Source organism: Struthio camelus, chromosome 5 (genome assembly GCF_040807025.1).
Source record: "Struthio camelus isolate bStrCam1 chromosome 5, bStrCam1.hap1, whole genome shotgun sequence".
Classification (NCBI taxonomy): Eukaryota; Metazoa; Chordata; class Aves; order Struthioniformes; family Struthionidae; genus Struthio; species Struthio camelus.
In genome coordinates this window covers 7,220,822-7,242,597 of record NC_090946.1, presented here as the reverse complement: position 1 = coordinate 7,242,597, position 21,776 = coordinate 7,220,822, and the positions used below count along the sequence as shown (strand labels likewise).

The 21,776-nt window shown below is 45.5% G+C and overlaps 1 protein-coding gene across 2 annotated transcripts; it reads left to right on the top strand.

Moving 5' to 3' along the window:
- The first annotated feature begins 2,794 nt into the window (after positions 1–2,794).
- On the top strand, positions 2,795–21,717 carry FADS1 (fatty acid desaturase 1). 2 transcript variants are annotated; one of them, XM_068944429.1, is made up of 17 exons: positions 2,795–2,884; positions 3,165–3,388; positions 6,723–6,889; positions 8,037–8,168; positions 8,655–8,808; positions 9,351–9,613; positions 12,293–12,403; positions 12,943–13,140; positions 13,956–14,057; positions 14,229–14,357; positions 15,434–15,494; positions 15,613–15,689; positions 16,562–16,659; positions 17,006–17,102; positions 17,738–17,817; positions 18,248–18,373; positions 19,039–21,717. In XM_068944429.1, the coding sequence occupies exons 6-17, from the start codon at positions 9,368–9,370 to the stop codon at positions 19,088–19,090; spliced, it is 1,377 nt and encodes a 458-aa protein (XP_068800530.1). In that variant the 5' UTR covers positions 2,795–2,884; positions 3,165–3,388; positions 6,723–6,889; positions 8,037–8,168; positions 8,655–8,808; positions 9,351–9,367; the 3' UTR covers positions 19,091–21,717. The 2 variants fall into 2 exon arrangements, with proteins under 2 accessions (XP_068800530.1, XP_068800532.1); XM_068944431.1 differs by lacking the exons at positions 2,795–2,884; positions 3,165–3,388; positions 6,723–6,889; positions 8,037–8,168; positions 8,655–8,808 and having other exon boundaries at positions 9,312–9,613.
- Positions 21,718–21,776: the final 59 nt, after the last annotated feature.

Sequence of the window (21,776 nt, the reverse complement as noted above, 5' to 3'; positions counted from 1 at the left end):
CTTTGCCTTGTAGCTTTTATTTTAAGAAAGCTTTTAATTTTTTTTTAGCTTTAGAGCCTAGTAAATAACATAGTAGATAAGTCATGTAAAAATCCAATATATATTACCCAGTGATATTCCCACAGAAAGCATAACAAGCAATCAGCATGCAAATCCTGCACCTGCCCAAGCCTGCTCCAGTCAGTGCTAATAACTTAATTTTTAGGCAGAAATAACCTGTAGGGACTTTGAGCAGGTCTTGATGAAAAACCACATAGTTACTGTGGCGGAAAATGTCCTAGGGACCTCCTGCTCTACTGGAGAGGATGCCCAGGAGAGGACACTCATCTGGAAAATCTTTTGCTTCTCTCCCTGGCTGACCACTGGGAAGAGAGTTTTCTTTTTCTCTCTTTTTCTCTCACTTCTCTCCTCCTCCCGTACCCCCCTACCCCTGGTAACTTTGAAGTCTATGTATGCCATCAGTTATGGACCCTGCTAAACAAAACTTTGTGCACGTAAGTCTGTTCCAACTTTCTTTGTGCAACATCCTTTGCAAAATCACACTATAAGCAAAACTGATCCTTGCTGTTTTGTGGGAAGAAACTTTGCCAGCAAATCACTTATCTGTGTAGGCTGAAGGATTTGGTGCTGGATAAAGTGAAAGGCTGAGCAGCCTCATTGACGCAGAGATGCAGTAGAGCACTACACACTGAGAGGGAAGCCTAGGTAAGACTTGAGAGCTCATGAAGAGAGCAGCCTGTCCCAGAAAAGCTGCAGAGGGAATGAAACATTGAAAAGCAGGATGCTGTGATGGAGTCTGGTGGCATAAAGGAAGCTGAATGAAAGGGACGAACAAGAACACCTCAGATGCGTTCATTTTGCATTTACATGGTATCATATTTAAGGTATTTCTGTTTAATAAAAGGAAATGCGTACAAATGGAAGAAATATTGTAATGATGTGTAAAAATTTGGACACATGAACCTTGTCCATGTGCTTGCAGCATGGCATCTTCTAGCTTGCAGTAGACATTGGTAAAGAACAGGAGCAGCTCTCTAAAGTGTATTAGGCAGCTCACACCAGCTTGTCTGGAGCTTTGATAGGCAGCAAGATAAGTGAGGGGCCTTGGGACTTGAAAACCACAAGCTATGATTGTATATAGAAGGAGATGGCAAAGGTGAAGAAGACAGAGTTGTCTCACAAGATGGAGAGGGCCACTGACCAAGACAGAGACGGGAATGAGAAAACATTGTACTACTCGATATCTTAGGATGCTTTTTTTAATACTTCACTAATGATACTTTACTGGCAGACAGAAAGTAGGAGGGATCAACTACAAAGACAGATTTTGGGAAGGAATTGAGTTTGCTAACCCATGGAAAATTTTTGCTCATTCAGTGTCCTCATTGAAGGTTGTGTCCTCTATGTCCAGAGCTAGATTCAAAGCCATGATTTTCTATGACCTTGTAGAGATAAAGATATAGATTATTTGTAATTCACAGTACAAGTTTATGGTCATAGTCCATCCGGTGACTGGTCCATTAAAGAAATACATTAAGGTTACTGAAACTGGTCAGAGTTTTGTACATAAAAAGCTTGACCTGCCAGTCCACGGAAGCTCACGCTTCAGAGCTGATATCTTAAGGCGGTGGATATCCTAAGCAGAGCAGGCTAAATATACAAACTCGAGGCTGGAAGTGTATGATTGCCTGAGCACTTTCTTTCTCAGGGCAGATGACCTGGTAAGAAGGTAAGTGCGTTTTGGAAACGGCTGCTGTACACAGATATAAAGTCTACGCACTGAACTTTTCCTCTGATGTTCCCGAGGGTTCACATAGATTACTGCATAATTTAATCACAAATCACTGGAAGGAACCTATCAAAAAATCGGTGATATCATCCTTATGCAACTCGCTCTGTACCACTGTCAAGGCTTTATGTGGCCCTTGTTCTAGGTTTCACTGGGCTCCCGGGGCACGAAGCAGCTGGGGCAGTGAGAAGAGAAGTGACTCTGTTCCGGGGCCAATTAGGTGAAAGGCTGCACTTGTTGCATGTTGTAGTTTTAACAGCACAAAGAGCTTGTGTAACAGATGCAGAGGCCGTGCGATTAATGGGGTAGGCGGGGGGGGGGGGTCAAAAAAAGATGAGAAGCGCAGCAGGAAGGAGAGTCTGGGAAAGGGGGAAAAGAAGTGCACAGCCAAAGAGGTTTTGTACGAGGAACACAGAAATACGTCTTAAGAAGCTAGCTTGAGTAAGCCAAGGCCGTCTTGCTGGGTTAGCGGGGAACGGGGAAGGGCGAATCAGCCGGTGTGGTGCACAGAGAGGTGGTTCGGGTATCTCCATGCTATATCGTGCGTTGATTTGTTGACGTAAAGGAAAGAAACCGAGATCCCGATGACATGATTGAAGAAAAATTAATAGAAAAGACAATTTTTGCAGTGGTCTTTTTCATTCCTTTGTTGACTTTTACATAGGAGTTGGTGACACCAGATAAGAGTCTTTTAATCTGCCTGTTGGAAAGGATTGGAAACCCTATTAATACCTGGAAGGTGACTTTTATAGCCTCCTGCTAGTGCTCCTTGAAAAGCCTATAAACTTTTTTTTTTGTTGTTAGGTTTTTTCATTGGGGTGCAAATGAGAGAGAGAGAAGAGCTAATTATTTCTGGCTCGCAGTTGTGGCGCCTACACATTCTGGCAGGCCAGGTAGACTTTTAAGTGGACTTGTGTTCTCTGGTGCTTATGTCTGTTTACTGATAATATGACTTTGCCCTGTTCGTGGTATGTTCCGTGTGGCTGCAAGACCAAGGGCTCCAGAGAGAGAAGGAACAGCATCAGTGCGCGTTTCCAGAAAGAGTTCAAATTGAGGAAGAGCTTTCAACGTTTTCCTAAAGTCTTGTTGTGAAACGTAAGCCAAATATTACCCGCTGCCACAATTTTGTATTTGCTAAAGGGGCACTAGGCTGTTCCTGCCCTTTCATTAGAGGGAAAGGTTGAGGAGCGCTGAACGTGGGCCGAGATGGGTGAATAACGCATTCAAATGCAGTGGGAAACAGCTCGAAGGACGTCCTGAGCGGGCTTGGGGACAGGGGACATGCTGGAGCTGCAGGTGAGGGAACCAAGCGGTTAGGCTGGTACATCTTTGCAGCATCACTTTAACGACAGAAATAAGCGTCTCCATCCCTTAGGTGCAGGCACAAGCTCTTCCTGCCTCCCACCTGAAATGAATTTCTACTGCTTGAGAAAGAATCGGTTAATGGCGTTGAGGAGGAAAACGTGCTTCACTGTCACTGCGTGGAACAGATGGACAACGAAGCGGGGTATGGGCAGTTCTGCATCAGAGGACTAGGAGGCTGAGTCAAGCAGGAAGACACCCAAGGCACTGAAGCGATGAGTGGTAGTTTTCCTAGAGGTAAGAACCTATAATTTCACTTATATCTATAATTTCACTTATGAAGACTGGATGTTTGGCTTGGGCTCTCTGGGTGGAGTTTCGCTGCCCAAAAGAAAACAAAAATAGTAATCGGTGCCAATGGGCTGCAATGGCCCTGCAGAAGAAGGAGAAACTGCACCATCTTCGAACATTTCATAATTCTTTGTATACCCAAAGAGAACTCCGTTTGCCTTTTCCAAGTGGAGGGAAAAAGACTTTCCCCCTCCTGAATGTAAAATGTATGTGTACATAAAGAAATTTAGCACATTGATGGTTTTTCTCTCCCTCTGGACCCCTTGGTCTGCAGTCACACTGAATGTAAATTTTGAATTAAAAATGAAATTCCCAGGCTGTAATAAAATCTCTCAACCTCCTTTCCATCTGGAAAGTGGTTTGGGAAAACTGCTTGCCATTCACAAAATGACTTAGGCATCTTAAGCTACTCCACCTCTTGTTCTTACGGCAACAGGAAGCCCGCAAGAAGTTTAGCTTGTTAAGAACAGTGTTTCTTAGTGAGAGTGATCCCAGTTCAGAATTTAAATGTCACTGCTAATATTTATCACTGCTATTGTCTTATCATCGCCTTCTGTTCTCCCGGCAGCCAGCAAATACCCATATGTTAGCTCTTCTCTTGAACTTTGATTAGAAGTTCTTTAAGAACAGGTATTCATACTGCACCTTGTAAAATGGTGCCATGACCGAGGTTTTTGGCGCTAAAATATGAAGTTCATAAATAACTAGAGAGGAGGGATATAGTTTCATACCACATTTAACAGTCTCTTACCGCCTTTGGAGCCCTGCTGCGTTTCACCATCGGTCCTAGCAGAACCATTTTATTGACATCTAAGTCCTTGAGATTCCATGCTGTACGAGACTTTTTTTGTGTGTAAACGTGTTTGTTAACCTGGATATTTAGTTACAGACGCGTAAAGACTTGTGGATGAAACGTGGTATGGAATATTGCAACATTAAAGTGCAGTTGTGCGAGGACCAACGAAGATTTCCGTTGTTGCACAATGTGTTCTGAGTCTACCTGCCATTCTTTTTACACTCTAAAAAGGGAAAATAAAAATCAGGAAATGACGTGGTTACATTTGGAATCAGTCATCATTCCATTTTGACCTGGAATCAGTCATTTTTAGCCTAGCAGAGACCTGTAAAACAAAAACTAGTGTTTTCAAGTCGAGATCAGGCAAACTTTAGGCAATAAAGCAGAATATATACTAAGAGTGCTAGTGCATTATGTTTGAGTCAAGGCTACATGCTTTTCTGCAGCACCTGTTTTAATCAAATGTTACTTACTATGGTGATTAAATGGATGAGTTTCTGTTTCTTATCATATAGGTCATTAAAGGTCCTCTGACTTTTAAAATCTCCAGAAAGGAATGTGATTGATATGATTGTCTTAGAATCACGGTTGAATCTTCTTTATATTTCCATGGCATTGGAATGCATCTGGAATCGGAAAAATGCCAATTGAAGAATTTAGTTTTCAATATAAATTTTTCAGATATTCTGTATAGTACTGGTCATTTTGCTTCCTCTGGTCCCTTATGTAGCTCATGACCATGCACTACTAGAGTTGGCTAATAAAGGGTCACGGAGTTGACGTATTTTAACGTTCTTTAAAATGAAGACAAAATTATATCAAAGGTGTCCGCGACATTATCCTCTGACATATTCTGCCATTCTGAAGAGATTTGGCGACACTTTTTCTAGTCATGGGACGCTGGCTGAGAGCTGACTAACTTTACAAGCCAAACAAACAAAAAAACACAGAAACTCCCATTGTGCTGCCGTTGCTGGCAAGAATTTCACATTCCACAGTGGGTCTTGGATGTGGGATTAGCAGGGTCAGGGTGCAAAATGGCCTTGGATGCCAGGGAAGCAGACTACATAACCACATTTACCTTATTTATTCAAGGAAACGGCGGACGTTGCAAGTATCGGTCAGGACAGGGATTGGGAGAGAAAGAGGGAGATGGACCCCGTTCTTAACATTGCCTTTGCTCAGTACAGCCTCATTTGTAGTGCTTTCTAAGGAAATGTCCATCTTCCTTATGTCCTCCTGTTACCAGCAGCTGGCATCAGTAGCTTCTCTCATTCTCCCTTTCCTCCAATTTTGCTTTGAAATGTGAACACCTCTAAAATCACTGCCTTAACGCCCTCAGTCACTACTCTCAGGCTTCAATTTAACTTAAGTCGCGGAGGACAGAAACGTTGCCTATTTTTATCTCTTCTCCTTTATCCTTACACAGACTGATTCCTGGTTGCTTTTTCTGGCAAGAAGTAAACTCCTCCCAAATCACTGTCTGCATCCAGTCGTCCACGCTGCAATATATTCATTCTTTCCCTCTGCCTTGTACAACTGCTACTTCTACGTTTTAACAGTCAGTTTTTCGGTAGAGTACTAGACCAAACGCTCCGTGCAGTTTATGTGGGCTGAAGAAACACACCTTATATGCAAAACCAAGAATTTATTGTTAGTATAACTGAAGTGTTAGCTCTCCAAACAAATGGTTATAATTAAACCAGGTACAATACTGACAGTTCCAGTCCAAATTATTCAGTTATTGCAGCTCACTCCCAATAATGCTAGAGGTGACAATGATAAAGGCAACCTTTCTAGTTCCTACCCCTTTTTCTGATGTTTATGCTCACCCTCCCAATGCTCCTGTGAATCCTAAGGCTGAGGGAGGAGTGGTATTACAGTGTATTGTGAGAGTTTAAAGCCCTTCCCTAGGAGGGCTGTGATGCTGAAGTTGATGGTTTCCTCCTGCATTCACTTCAGTAGAGTAGCTGTTTTAATTGCGTTGGCTGCAGCCCGTATCCGGTACGTTTTCAGCTTTTCATTCTGTTCTGCTCTTCAGCTCTTGATCCTCGTGTATTCTCCCTTAACTCCTTGATCCCGTTCTTGGCCTCCTTGCTGCACGCCCGTGTGCCTTGCATCTTAATCTTTTCTCAGGCTGAGCAAAAGACGAGAACAGATGCTTCTTGTTACACTTTGCTATTTCAAACTGTTTTTCAGTATTGGCGACTTTCCCTTCAAAATCTCCTATTTTCCATGGGTTCAGTCCCCACCAGTCTGTCTGTTATTCTAACTGTTTTTTTTTTTTTCCCTGCTATGAGCTGGTAAGACAAAAGGTTGCAAGGCTTTCAATCCATCTCTTCTATTTCTCCTTATTACTGGTTTGGTCGCCACCCTCGGCAATGTTTAGTAGTCCCTTGCCACACAGGTTGCTTCGATATCCGAAATTTGGTCGCGGCCAAATCACGGGAGTGATGTAAGGAGTTTTTATTTTTTCTCCTCCAGCTTCTGGTGATCCTCAGGCCTCTAGGCTGTTAACACCCAGCGGCAGCCAGATCCGAGGAGTGAGACAAAGACCACCTCCTTCCTCCCCTCAGCGATCCTGGAGAGCTTGGGCTGGTGAAGCTGAGGCGCAGCCAGAACAAGGAGAAACGGAAATGGGAGTAGTGGAGGTAAAACAACGAGCCAGAGGACTGAAAAGAAGTAAAGCTGCTGGAAGAGCAGAGTGGTCAGGTCTGGTTTTACGTAGTTAATTGCTTTTCAACAAGGATTGACTCTCTCTTAATGCAAATAGTCACAGCTGGATGCAGGATGCTAGTGAGTGTATAATGGCAGCTGTTTTTCCCCTGCAGCCTTTATTACAAAGACCTCATTCTTGCCTATGTGAGGCCCATTGAGATCCTGAGTATGGCAAGTGCAGGAGAACCAGCCGCTATTGACAAATAGCAGCTTGTAATGTAGCCTGTAATATCTAGCAGGACACTAAACCTTTCACTGCTTCAAGCTCGATGATTCAAGTAGCCTCCTTGGGCTGAATCATCACCGAGGTGAAAAAACCTGAAGTCACAGATTTTATACCAGAAGAAACTTTGAGCCTATTCCCCAGGTACGTTATACAACGTCTGTTGAAAAGTCGGGTCACTGAGGTGTTAACACCCCTTTTAGCTTGTAGTCCTGCTGAAATGAGAGGGGCCACAAAGAAGTGCAGAGTTTTTCAGGCTCAGTGGTGCTGACTAGTGTTAAAAATCCCTTAAAGCAAGTATTCAAAGGTTTAACTTGCGTAGGAAGAAAGTTAGTTTTTTTTTTTTTTAATTTTTTTTTTATACCAGTCTCCCCCGCTGGGTTCATGATGAAAAATCAATTTGGAAATATCACTTAGGTATAGGACAATTTTTTTTTTTTTTGCACAATGGATAATCAGCCTATAGAAATAATTACTGCACCAATTTGAATATAATGATTAAATTTAAAAAGAAGATGTTAAATATTATTCATTAATACCTTTTATGGTTGTTTGCGAGATGATCTGCAGTCAACATACAAAGCAACTTTTGATTTTGTTGTTGTTGTAGAGATCAGGAGAGAACCTTTTCCTTCATGGATGGCAGTGCAAATATGTATGAGATGCCTTACTTCAGGCATTAGTTTTGGATAAAGGGAAGGGAAAAAAAAAAAAAGATGTCTGATTCAGTGTTTTGCAGGCGTACTATACCACACTAGAAAGAACTGATGTAGTGACTGGGTGATGCTCAGAAGAAGGGATGCAGTCTAGTGATTGTTTGTTTCTATGGTTACTTTCTCCTGAATTGCTCTAAGTAGGTCAGATTCGAAGGCATGAACAAAAAACGAAGCGAGGAAATTTGGAATCGGTGGTGAGAGTTCAGAGAAAAGACTTTGTTGCTAGAAAAAACCCCAGCTAACTGCTCTCGCAGCTCCAATTCTCCAGGCCAGGTGAGAGCTGAATGTGGAGAAAGGCATTTTAACGTACGTTCCTAATTTGTGCGGACAAAGTCCCGCACAGGTGGATCTGTCCCTTTGGTTTAGCGTAATTCACTCTTCTATCAAACAGGCATATTATGGGCTATCCTTCCCTTGCCTCCTTTTGGCTGCATGGCTAGGCAGCAGCAGCCAAATGTAGCCATGGGGAAGCTGAAGGAGGAGGCCGGATGGCGATAAGAGAGGGAAAGATTTCCTGGGAGGGGAACCCCTTTTACGGGTTGTAAAACTGGCCAAAAAAGGAAGATGCTTGGGTGCCTGCCGTCTGGGTGAATTATATCATTTTCCAGGCACCCCCGGCACGTGACGCTGACAACTTACCCTCTGTCCTGCTCAACTAGGAGGTTACTTTAGGACCGGCTGCTTGCTATTTTGAACTTTCTCTATGCTGTCTTCAAACACTGTGGTCATCTCTCTAAGCCAGTTTTCTCACCTCCCCAGGGCAGGATTTTGCTTTTGCGCTTTTTGAGCTTCTTCATGTCCTTGCTGGCCTGGTCCTCCAGCTTGCTGAGGACTCTCTGACTGAGCACCATTTGCTGCCCTCCAGTGGATGAGCCGCTTCCCCAATGTGATATAATCTGCCAACCTGATCAAGGTGCGTCTCTCCCATTTGGCGTTAAATAGCCCTGGCACCCGTATTGACCCCTTGGGGGATGGCAACCGCCTAACCGCCTTGGCTCCGAACTACTTTTTGAGCAAGGCAGACGAAGCCGACCCGAAAGCTGAGGCCCGCAGGGCGTCCCCGGCTAGCTGCCCTCGCGCGCTGCGGGGCTGGCGCCTGCGGCGTCGAAACCTCGCAGGCCCCGCGCGGCGCGGCGGGAAGACGCGAGGCCGGCGGCCGCCTGCTGCGGCCGATTCCCAAAGTCCAACCGCGAGGCTGCGGATTGTCCGCGCCGGGCGCACGCTGACTCCGCGCGTTTAAACCTCCCCACGTCCCGGCGTGCTTTAAGAGAGCGCCGTGGGGGCGAGCGGGGCAGCGGGCCGCGGGCGCGCCGCCTCCGGCAGCGGGCGCCTCCCCGGCCCGACGGGGCGGGGGCCGGGCGAGCGGCGCCCAATGGGCGCGGCGGGTTCTAGCGGAGGCGGGGCCTGCCGCCTCACAGAGCCAATGAGAGGCGAGCTAGCGGAACGGTTCTCAAGGAGGGGGCTGTCGGTCGATGAGCACCGAGCCGCGGCGGCAGCAGCAGCAGCGGCGGCGGCGGCGGCAGCAGCAGCGGGCCATGGGCGACTGCGGGCCGCGGCGCTTCACCTGGGCGGAGATCGGGCTGCACACGGGCCGGGGGCCGGAGCCGCAGGAGCGCTGGCTGGTGATCGACAGGAAGGTGTACGACATCAGCCGCTTCTGCCGGCGGCACCCGGGAGGCGCCCGGGTCATCAGCCACTACGCCGGGCAGGACGCCACGGTGAGGGGCGCGCGGCGGGAGGGGGGGTGGTGGTGGTGGTGCGTGCGTGCGTGTGTGTGTGTGTTCCTGCCCGCTGCCCACTGCATGCGGAGGTTCAGGATCGAAAAGGTGGGGGGGGGGGGAGAGGAGGGGTGTGTGTGTGGAGGGAAGTTATATTCGGAGACAAAGTGTCCCCGGATGCAAGTTAGTTCTGGGACTCTGTCCCGGGCTGATTGCTTTGAGGAGCAAGTGAAATCTTGGAAGGAGTAACTCGAAACGTGTGCTGATGCGGCGTGCGTAATGGCTCACAGATCCGGGGAAAAGCAAGCATCTTTGCACGCGTGCAGCGAGTGCGAATACTCACATCTTGTACGCGCCCAGTCGGAACTGGTCTCTGGCCAGATCTGAACACAGATACCTGCTGCGTACATAGTTACGCCAGCATGCGCGCGGATACAATTGTTATTGGCCAGTATATGGCCGCAACCATCTTCCTCTAACTTTAAACGTTCCTGCAGAACGTTTCTAAGAGATGATACTAGTGTGAAGTATTGTTATAGCCGCGTTTTGATCTTTAAAAAACCACAACCAGTCCTGTCTGAATACGCCTGCTGCTGTTACAAACTTCAGTAAACGGTGTTAGAATTGCGAGCAGGAGCAAAGAGTACTGGTGGTTCCCTTCCTGTGGCTGCTTGGGTTTCTCATAATAGGGAAAGCTTACGTTTTTCCAAATTTAGTACTTGGACTCGAGGGCAGGCATGCAGTTTGAAACTCCAGGGTGTTTTGAGGGACTACATTTCAATTTAACGTTGTCCCTTTTGATGCTAGTCACGGGCCAGAAAAAGGATGGAAGTTGAGACCTGGTGCTTTCCTTTAGCTCGTAACGTGCGTATAGAGGAAAGCCTGAGATAACACACGTACGTACGCATCCTTTGTGAGGTCTGATAAGCCCATGCTTTTTGTAAGCCCCGTCGCCACTGTTTGATCAGAAATGCGTTGGTCCTAGGGACCGCTGGTACGTAGGAGCGAACGCAGATAGATGGTTGGATCGTAACCGGCTGCATCCTTCAGGCGTTAGGATCTGTGCCGCTGTTTGGGGTAGAACTGAACTGCCGACCTCTTGGGAACCCGAGACAAGTAAATTCCAGCTTTCGTTTTGAATAGTTTTGCTCAGGAAAGGAAAAGAATCAGGCTCCTGAAAAAGCAGAAGGACAGAAGGTAAAGAAAGAGCACCCTTCCTCCGTGCTTGCTGAGCACTGCTACAGCGCTGGATTTTCTAGAAGGCGCAGCAGGAAGTCCCTCAACCTCCCGTTGAGATTGCACTGCCAGATTTTTCAGCTGCTATTGTAATGATTGGTCTAAACTTGTGGTACCATCCTCCGATGCTCTGCCCACATTCTCCTCCCGCTTTTTCGTGTTTTCTTTTTTTTTCTCCTCTTCCAGTGAGAAGACGCAAATGTAAATCCCTCTCTCCTCTTCCCTCCTGTATTCAGATAGCTCTGAGCGGAGACGATGCTAGATCTGCTGGAGTACGAATGGGACTGAACCCCGAGCTGGCTGGATCAGCTGTTTTTTAAACCCGGTTCTTGACCGGAGAGCTTTTAAAGGGGCAGTTCATTGGAAAAGCTTGTAAAGATGAGCCGGTAGTTACACGGCTGAACAGCACCTCGTGCAGGGAACTTGCTGATCTGGTGCAGTGGCAGCTCTGGGCTCAGGAAAGAAAAAAAACAAAAAGCACCCTTAAGCTGAGGGAGATTGTAAAGCATATGCAAAGGTTGCCAGCAGAGAAAGAAGCCAAAGGAGATAAACGGGAATTAGATGCCAAATTGCCCTGTGTGCTCAGGGAAGCTGGTCTCGGCAGTGAGATAGAATCTAAATACAGTGATAATCCCTACTGGTTACAAATACATGTAGTACCTGGCTGCCTGGTTGCCTTGGAGACTGACATTTCATTTAGTTGGTGGAAGTAACCGATTTCACTAGCTGGGAGCTCTTGAACCACAAAGAGGAAACGAGATGTAATTAGGGGACTCTTCAGGATGGTGGAGTGGAAGCAGATAGAGAACGGGAGGCAGCTAGCAAGAAAGCAGAGCTGAGCTGGGAAGATGTGGAAGGATGAGGTGGACAAGAAGACACCTTTGCAACAACCTGGGGCTCTTGAGAGGCTGGCGTGGGTGAGCTCCCGTGACCTATTTCCTTCTCACCCCATTATTTGACCCATTCAGCTAGCTGGTTCAGTGTTTGTGCTACCATTTTGTCTGCCTTCCTAGTCTGACTCCCGTTTCAGGGTACGGGGCCTGAGAAGGACTGGGCTGAGGACAGATAAGACGGAAGCTTAAGAGGAACTAGAGACAGGAGAAAGTGAGTTTGAGATGGTATATCTTGGGGTTCAACAGAAAATGAAAAATTTCAGATTCAGAAGAGGGGGGTGAGCCCACGTTTCTTGGTGGGCGCCCAGCCCACCATAACATAACAGCCTCCAGCTAGAAAATGATATAGAGAATTCAACTTCAAATAATATTTTATGATGTGAAGAAAGCAGTAAGATCTGTGGCCAAAAAAAAAAAAAAAAAAGAAAGGTCCATCCAGCTCCACTCGCTGGATTGCTTCCTGCTGAGTCCAGGATACCATGAAATATCTTTCTTTGCCGCCACCCCAAAGTGTTGTTTTTCTCATCCTGATTCTATATCTGTATTTCAGGATCCTTTCATAGCATTTCATCTTGACAAGGCACTGGTCAGAAAGTATATGAGTCCGCTATTGATTGGAGAACTAGCACCAGATCAACCCAGCTTTGAGCCCAGCAAGAATGTAAGTGCCTTTAAAAACTTGGTTATTTGGGTTGAAATTGTGCTACTCGCTTTCCTTAGCGGCAGCCAGAATTTTCTTTATGTAAAATGATAAATGTCATGGAATCACCTCGTCAGTCTGAAGCTTTTCCTTGCCTTTGTGTCTTTACTAGTTTGTGTTTTTAGGGCCTCTTAGCTACCTTCTGTTTTTCAGCTCTCCCCGTTTAGTGTGGGACCAAGGCACAGTAGAGAGTCTGTCCAGAATCACAGGTGTGAAAGGGTAAATCAGACTGGCAAAGGATTTACTTTCCTGCAGCAGCCATCACCTGTGGGTGGGAGTCGAGAGGGTGAATGCAATCAGCTATTAAGAAACTCTTCAGTGTCATCAAGTTATTTGCCTCCTCAGGGTTCATAATATAGCTACTGCGAATTTGCCTCTCTAAACGACCTTCCGTTTTTCCCTATTGCTACAGTAATTCCTTTAGAGGGGAACGTGAGCTTCTCAGGGGCTCCTGGGGTGTTTTCAGACCAGCAAATGTACAGCTTTGGGTCTCCCCACAGAAGAGGCTGGTAGAAGATTTCCGAGAACTCCGTACAACTGTTGAGAAGATGGGGCTTCTCAACCCCAACTGCGCGTTTTTCATGCTGCATCTCTGTCACATCCTGCTGCTGGATGTTGCTGCCTGGCTCACCATCTGGTATTTTGGATCATCCATGGTGCCTTTCCTCTTCTCTGCAGTACTTCTAGGCACTGTCCAGGTGAGCAGCTAGGCATTGCAAGTGGTAAAAACAATCCTGGGAAATGCCAAAAGCCAGTCCTTTGAGATTTAGGTTCATATTACCCTAAACGTGGAAGAAATGTCGATCCTTTTGGGCTCCTCATAATTCTGCTCCTCCCTGGGCTCCGCTGAAGGGGCAAAATTACAGTACCATGACGTGCTTTCTGGTAAAGCGGGCTCAAAACTGGTCGTTGCTTCCCATCATCCGTCCAAGCCCTCTTTACTCTCAGCCTTCTTCACATACTGAAAACCAGGCTACGCTTCTGAGATCTCTTGGGGCAGAGCTCTAAGGCGCTATGCACTAGCCAGGCCCTCGTGTTCCCATGGGAACGTGCAGTGACTTAGCCCAGAGGACACAGCAGCTCTGAAAGCCCCAGCTATTTCTCCTGCAATCCCCCTGGAATTACAAGTACTCCGAGGAAGCAAGCTGCTCCTTAAAGGATACTTTGTTGCTGATTTCAGCTCAGTTAGTAAAAGAATAAATGCTCTGTTTCTTAGCTCCCTGATCTTTTTTTCCATTTTTTTTTTTCCTTCCCTGGGAAAACAACTCTCTGGGACTAACAGTCATTAGACTGAGTTTGGATTTCATTCGTATGACTTAGTTAAAGATAAGTTTTTGGATTGGATATTAGTAGTGGAAATAATTCTCTGCAACAGCAGAATGTGCTCTCACTAGCTGGGGGTATGTTATGGGGAGAGTGGGAACGGTGAGTGTAGAGAGGAGGGACACCTTTTCAGATGCAAAGTCTCCTGAGTTGTCTTTTTTTCCCAGTGTTTTTTTTCCCCCCCTTCTAGGTCCAGGCTGGCTGGCTCCAGCATGATTTTGGACACCTTTCAGTCTTTAGCAAGCCCAAATGGAACCACTGGCTTCACAAGTTTGTGATCGGCCATCTGAAGGTGAGCGTGAAGTGCTGAGAGTGGCTGCCAGAGACTAGCAAGGGCGACTTTGCAGTCCCAAACAGTCTCAGCATAAGAAGGAAGGGAAAGCAATGGAACTGCTAAGGAGGGAGGGCTAAAGGCATGAGACCTAACTTCTTGTTGTCACTCTGTTCTCATCCGTTCTTGCAGGGAGCACCAGCCAGCTGGTGGAATCACCTCCACTTCCAACACCACGCTAAACCCAACTGCTTCCAGAAGGACCCTGACATTAACATGCACCCCTTATTTTTTGCTTTGGGAAAAACACTTTCTGTGGAGGTGAGTCCTAGTGAGGTCTGCGGAGGTTACAGCGTTAGGATTCAGAAGGTTTTAGAGAGCTGGGAGACTAATGACCCCAGATTTGGTCAGGGACCTGCCTCACTTTCAACACAAAAAGATGACTAAAAATGAAAACCCTAAGCTCAGAATTACAATTTCAGACAGGCAGCATAGAATGGATATAAATATGTGTTAACAGACTTAAAATTAAGCTAATGAGTAAACAAGAAAAATCAACACTTTATAAGTAATGGAGGAGCAAGGCAGACAAGCTAGAGAAGGGAATCAGAAAGAAGAGGAAAATGAAGGCGGATAACAGGATGAGGAAAAGAAGTTGCAGGTGACATTTTTTTACTTGACTTCTCTCTTGGTGGCATGAGGACAGACCTCTTCGTAGGACCCCTGATCCATGAAAACAAGGTCTAGCTAGTGCCAGCTATAGACTGGCTATGAGAAGCTTTTGTAGAGAGCGGCAAAACCTTCCTGTCGCACAAACTCCAGTATTGCGGTTTGGGTGGGCTGCACGCCTTTGGTCCGAACCCTGGGGAGGTGTTGACGTTCATGGCCTGCTGACTGGTATGAGTTAATCCCGATAGCCCAGAGGAAATTGGTCATGCAAGTGGATGGTCATGTGTAGGCCTTGTATACATCTACTAGATATCACTGTGTGTCCTCTGATGTTTGTGGCTTTCACCCAGCTCTTCAGCCTCTTAGTAGCATTGGCATAGGAGTAATAAATGATATGCCTTTGGCAACGAGGCTTTGCGCCTTCTGTAGGAGAAAAGCTTCCAGTGCACTTTGATATTATTTGTGCTGCAAGGGACTACCCAGGGTATAGTGCATCCAAGGCAGAGTAAGGAGACTCTCCTTAGGAAAATTATCATAGAAGTCGCAGAGGGAAGTTCCAGGGGATGATGAAGCCAATGGCATGATGGATGCTGGCATGATTTGATAGGACATCCCTTTCAAAGGTTAGGAGGTGTCCAAATATGCATTTCTTTGACAGAGTAAGTAGCGGGTGAATGTGCAGGTCTTTAGCTTTCTTTGTGGCCTGAGTAATTTGCTTATTTTAACAGCTTGGTGTAAAGAAGAAGAAATTCATGCCTTATAACCACCAGCACAAGTACTTCTTCATCAGTGAGTAACCCTACCCTTGCGTGGTTCTATGAACAGCATTTGCTCAACTTCCTCTTCCAGTTTAGCTCACTTTAAAGGGGCCAGATTAATGTCTCTACAATCTCTTTTTCCACTCTAGTTGGTCCCCCAGCTCTGGTGCCGCTTTACTTCCAGTGGTACATATTCTACTTTGTGGTGCAGCGGAAACAATGGGTGGTAAGTCAGCTCCCTTTTGCCACTGGTGACTTCTCCTAGATTTATGGATCTGTATCAGTGCAGGAAATGAAGCATTATTGGGAGAAACGCGGAGATTTGTAGCTGCAGATTCTCATCTTGCAAAAGCCTGCTCTCCCTTGTAGCAAGCCTTGCCCCATCTACCTGCCATGAGATAGCTCTTTCATTGCCCCTTTGTGGTCTTGGGCCTCTCTTGGTAGCCTATAGCCAACCCCTCCAGCAGTTCAATGTGCAGTGGAACAAAGGGAAATGGAGTGGATGTAGTGGACTTGCGGAGTTGTTAGGAAGAGAGTTTGCTTGGGGAAAATACAGAATCTTGAGGAATAGTGTGGTTTCCAGAGACTTCAGGAGGAATGCACAAAAGAGATATCTCTTCTTTGAGACGTGGAAGGGTTGGAAACCAGTCACTTAAGCTGTTCTATCCTTGTCTGGTGATAGGGATAGCTGGGAGAAAATGATCATGAAGAAAATAAGAGACCACAAGAAATATAGAGAGGAGCAAAGAGAGTGAGATGGACATGAATTAGAGCTCTTTATCCCTTTCATTGGCTAGCTTTCTGCTTTCTGCACTGCTTGCTTTCTCTTTAGAATCAGACAAAATGTGGTGCTTCAGAGTATGTCCTCTCTAGTGTTTGACCTATGGTGGGCTCATAAAACACAAGAAGATAACTCGAGTGCACAGCGATGGCTGGGGAGTGGCTTTGTTTCAGATTGCATGTGATGGGGCTGGGGAGGAAAATCTATCAATGGAAGATACTATGGGAGGTTTTAGAGGGAGTCCACGTAGAGAGGACTGTAAATTTGGGAGCCACTAATTCTTCTTGACTGAGTTTTATTTGTTCCCTTCATTACAGGACCTGGCCTGGATGCTGACTTTCTACATCCGATTCTTTCTCACCTACTTTCTCTTACTGGAGGTGAAAGGTATCCTGGGGCTTTTTCTGTTAGTCAGGTATCGTTTAAATTATTTTTCCTCCAGTTCCTCTACCTATTTCTCATTGATCCTTCATGTCAACTCTTCCACAGCCTTCTGTTTATCCTTCCCATCTACTCCCTGTTCTTCTGTCCCATTATGCCTTTTGGCAAGAGAGAGGTTGTTCTCTGTCGGAAATGTGTCTTTAGAAGGTAAAAAGTGTCTGTGTGGAATGTAGAAGGTCTGTGTAAGCCTGATCTGCTGGCCAAACGTTTGGGGTTCCTGGCACTCGTTTTATCAAGTGACAACTAGCTTGGGTGTGTGTTTTGTACTGACTTGTTGTGGCATAAGGCAGTGATGGTTTTGTGTGTGTTTGTATGCACAGGTTCATAGAGAGTAACTGGTTTGTCTGGGTTACACAAATGAGTCACATCCCGATGCACATCGATTATGATAAGAACATGGACTGGTTCTCCACCCAGGTAAGACCCTCCTCTTTCCAAAGAGCTGATGCCCTGAATGGGAGGAGTTGTAGATCAGGGTACATAATGCCCAAGACGGGTGATCACAGAAGTGTTGGGAGTTGAGAGAGGAAAACATAAGCAACTTGTCCTCACTTTGTGAAATGACTGACTAGTGCAAAGAAAGCAGGTGCAGGAGTGAGATGGAAGCTTCAAATGCTGAACAAAAGTGCCTCAAGGAAAAGAACTGGAGATGCTGCAATGCTCTTCAGGTAGAGGTCTTCCCATGCGTGAAGGATACATCTCTCTTGTGCTCTCTTTTGTGCTTTCTCTTATTTTGCTTCTGAAGACATTGTTCAGCTTTTTAAGTGAGAGGTATGAGGGGATCTGCACAGAGGAAAGACTCTCATGGTTGTTATGACATGTCTTACTGGGGAAGTCAGATTTGTTCTCCTAAACCGTATCGCTAATGACTGTATATTGCAGCATGGCCTTCTTGTGTTGACTGGGTCCTATAACTCTTGGAGCTGATGTATTCAATCAGAAGGCACGTGGTGATAAGGAATGGGTACTTGTTTGCCATCGTGTCCAACAAATGCAAGGGAAGGGGCATTCCTAGAACAACACTTGAATGCTATCTGTTTTTTTTCCCTCAGCTCCAGGCAACCTGCAATGTTCAGCACTCCCTATTCAATGACTGGTTTAGTGGACACCTGAACTTCCAAATCGAACACCAGTGAGTTGAAGGACGGGACAGGGATGCAAGGGAATTTCAAGGAGTGCTAGTTACTCTAGGCCTGAAGAGCCTCCAAGGTCCCCATCTCTCTATCAGCTAATACAAAGACAAAGGGGGGAAACTGTGTGCTTTTTGTATGGGAATGGAGTGGGAACCCCAAGTGATGGGGCGGAAGCTTTCTGGAGCGCTGGTGAGCACCAATACCACTTCAGATGTGAGTAGCATGACACGGGAGTGAGTGAGAGTTACGCAGCCTCCTGGTTAGTACCAGTGTTGAGTGAAGCGAGGTGGAAGGGACCGTTACACAGCACTGATGGCTATAATCACAAGGGGAGGTTGAGACATGTCTAGGTTTAGGCACAGAAGAGGGGCAGGAATTCTGCGGGGTGATAACTGATGCCATTGATACCACCTTATTCTTTTTCCACAGCCTTTTTCCCACAATGCCTCGACACAACTACTGGAAGGTGGCCCCTCTGGTGAAGTCCCTGTGCGCCAAACATGGCATTGAGTACCAGTGCAAAACGTTGCTCACCGCCCTTGCAGACATTGTGCAGTATGTATCAAGCCACAGCGTTCCCTAGGTGAAGGGTTGTCCTGTATTACAGAGTGAACAAGCAATGGACATTGGAAGGGGAGAGGCAGCCAGCTGGATTCACAGATGAGTTCTGTGAATGGCTGTAGATAGCATAGATGACTACGGGAAGGGGCTGGGAAACTGTTCAGCCTTAGTACTGGTTTCAGTATCAGCAAGCAGAAGGTGTCAGTATGAATGACCTAATGGAGAGCTCCTCTTCATCACCTCTGCTCTCTGTCAGTGGGATATTAGGTCTGGTGCCTTTCCCTCTGAGTATGCTCTAGGGAAAGAGGTGTTTTCATAGAGACAAGCCTCAACTTTCAGTTGTTCTTTCTTTTTTCTTCTTTCTTCTCTCCCCTCCCATGGACATTTCTTATTCCCTTGAAAAGTCATGTGGTTGTACTTGAGTTGTTTGCTTTAGCCGTCCAGTCTGTTTTGTGTAGGCCCAGGGATTTGTTCCTCCTTTGTCTTTCCAAGGAGCTGTAGTCTAAATCACCTGGTATCTGAGGATCTCCTTAGCTCAATCCAAAGATAGGACTTCTCCCCATGGGTCTATATTCCCTAGAATTTAATCTCCCCCTCACCCCCAATATCTCATTATTTTGTTTCTAAGGAAATATGCTTCTCTCTTTATGTCCTGGCAGCTCTCTGAAAGATTCAGGGGAACTCTGGCTTGATGCTTATCTACATAAATAAAAAGCAGTGGATCCTTACAGAGGAATTCCCCACCCTTGTTGCCTCCTGTGGTCATTGCCAAGAAGATACCTCACAGAGGAGAGAGAACTGGCTAAGCCAGAGGTGGGGAGATGCCCCAGCTTAATTCCAGTGATGAAAGTGATTAATATGACTTTTTTTTTTTTTTTTTTTTTTTAAGATGTGTTCTTAATTCTTCTCATGCTTCTTTCGTTCCTCTTCTCTGGTGCTGAGCTACAACGAAAAGTAGAACAGAGGAGGCTCTATCAAGCTGGAAGCGGCTTTGAGGCTGGGAACAGATACCTTTCTGTCTGCTGATATTTCATTTACTGAGCATATAGGAGGAAAATCTCTTATCTAACATAGGTTTTTGTGAGATGGCTGTCATTGTGAATGAGCTAAGAAAGCTGAGACAGTGTGAGATTAGAGAACAGGGGAGTTTTTGAAACGTAGAGGCAATAAGAAGAAATTGTGTAGGTGCTACATTTTCAAATATCTATATGCAGTTAACAATGGCAATAGAAGTGCCCAAACCAAGAGGGAGTGGGGAAACATGTATGTTCCCCCAAATGTATATATGTGGATGAGGGGGAGAAGATGCAGACAAGAGTTCTGTAGAAATAAGTATGAGAAAAAGAGACCAAACTGGAAGAGACCCTAGCTGAGGTAGGGAACCTGGAAAATGCAGGTTACTCCCCTCCCCAGGCAAGTGGATGTGACAGCCATGCCATGTTCTGTGGGAAAGCTACCCTGTGCATCTCTTTTACGGTGAAGGCCTCTGGGTTACTTGCAGATTTGTAATTTCCCTTGGAGTCTCTGCCAGCTGTTTCCGCAGTGCCATAGTTCTGACTGCTATTGAACCAATTACTGATAGTCAGGAGAGACAGAAACATGGAAAGCCCATACTCAGGATTCCTGTATGGGTTCCTAAAGAAGCAAAAGGGTAATCCATCTGTGGCTACCTGCAGCTTAGTTCTATTTGAACCTCTGTACAAATGAATGGTTTGTTAAGTGGAGAGAATTTGGGACTTTTGGCCCATGGACCGTAAGGTGCTCCTAATCTGAGCTGAAGACAAATTTAATTCAGTTGTAGAAGCGTTAGGGTTTAGGGTACTGTTTAAACGAATTTAACCTTTCAACCAGCAGAAGCCAGTGGGCTGTGTATCCATAGACACGCATCAGCCAGTACATTGCTGGTCTTTCTCTGTTGCATGATGTGCCTTCAAAACACACCCCAAGAGGGCATGTACTGTGCGATCTATTTGAGTATTAGCCTTACTGGATTTCCTGGTGTCTTATCGTTTGCTACACCAACGTTACAGATGCCAAACCGGACATAGCACTTGGCATAACACTGGTGAAAACAGCTCCATCATCTTTTTGTCTTTAAGCCTTCAGCTCTTTTAACTGTGTTCTGGGACCAATCCCATTTTTTCCTGTCTCATGTAGATGAACGAGGTGGTTTTCCACCTGTTTTGTGCTCTTTTCTTTACCCTTTTTCTTTCTGTGTTCAGTCAGCGTGCCTGATGCAATGTGCCTGATTGCAAGACTGAAGTAATGGGTGCTTTAATCTTCGGAAGGGATGGGTTGATTTTCAAGAAGATATGGTGGTGCCTCTTTATGTAGATTGTAGATTAAAAGACAAATACCTGTTTTAGAAAGAATTTATGACCTCTGATTAACCTTGCTGATTTTTGCAAATGAATGATGATTCAGTGAGAGCATTTTCTTGTATGACCCGCAGATGACATAGTCCATTATAAGAAGGTTGAGCTGTATTGGCAATACCTGTACTGTACTGTTTTCACCTAACTGACCTAAATCCATGAAGGTAGGCTGTTACGCTAAATAAATCAGAAAATTTGTTCAGAAGAGTGAAGACCACGTGGAAGAAGAGTAGTTCTCCTCCTGTGGCATTCACATCCAGAACTCTGTGCCCCCAACCTTCAGTGGACAAACCACTCGAGGAGGAGAAGGTGAAACATCCTAGAGTGAAATATCCCCACAGACAAATAAATTGATCCAGCTGCAATCCATTGATGAACAACTTTATATGCATTACAAGCTACGGACAACAAGTGTTCTTCTAGGCAACAAATAATATCAGCCCCCCCCCCCCCCCTCAGTTAAATATCTCAGCACACAAAGTAGAAGTCTGGACTTTTTATTTTTTCTTTTGTTTTTGAAGACTATCTCCATTTATTCCCTTTACTTATAATTTATGTGTGTCTGTGGAGCTACAAATAACATTGTTCCAGTGATTTCCTAATAATCAGCTGTCATTGAGGCTGATAGATATTACTGAAGATGATTTTGATTAAAAAGTACCATTATTCAAAATTTGCTTTGAATGTCACTTGAAAATCCCCTCTAACTAGTACCTAGAATAGTTCTGTGTTCCTAAAACCAAGGTGAGTTAGAACGATATGTACAGTTATGTAAGAACAGCACAGCAAAAGAAATGTGGCACAATCATTGTCAATTGTTAGGAATCGGGTTCTGCTCATTTAAATAAAGTGTATTATGTAGAATGATGCAGCTTCTATTAATGCAGCAATCCTATGCCCAGCTTCTTGGAGCTTAATTCAATGCTTTGTTCCAATCGAAATAAATGGGAAGTTGATATCGTTTGGCTTGTATACCCAGTTGTATTTGCGTTCCCAAAGTTCCTCTGCCTTAATACAATCAT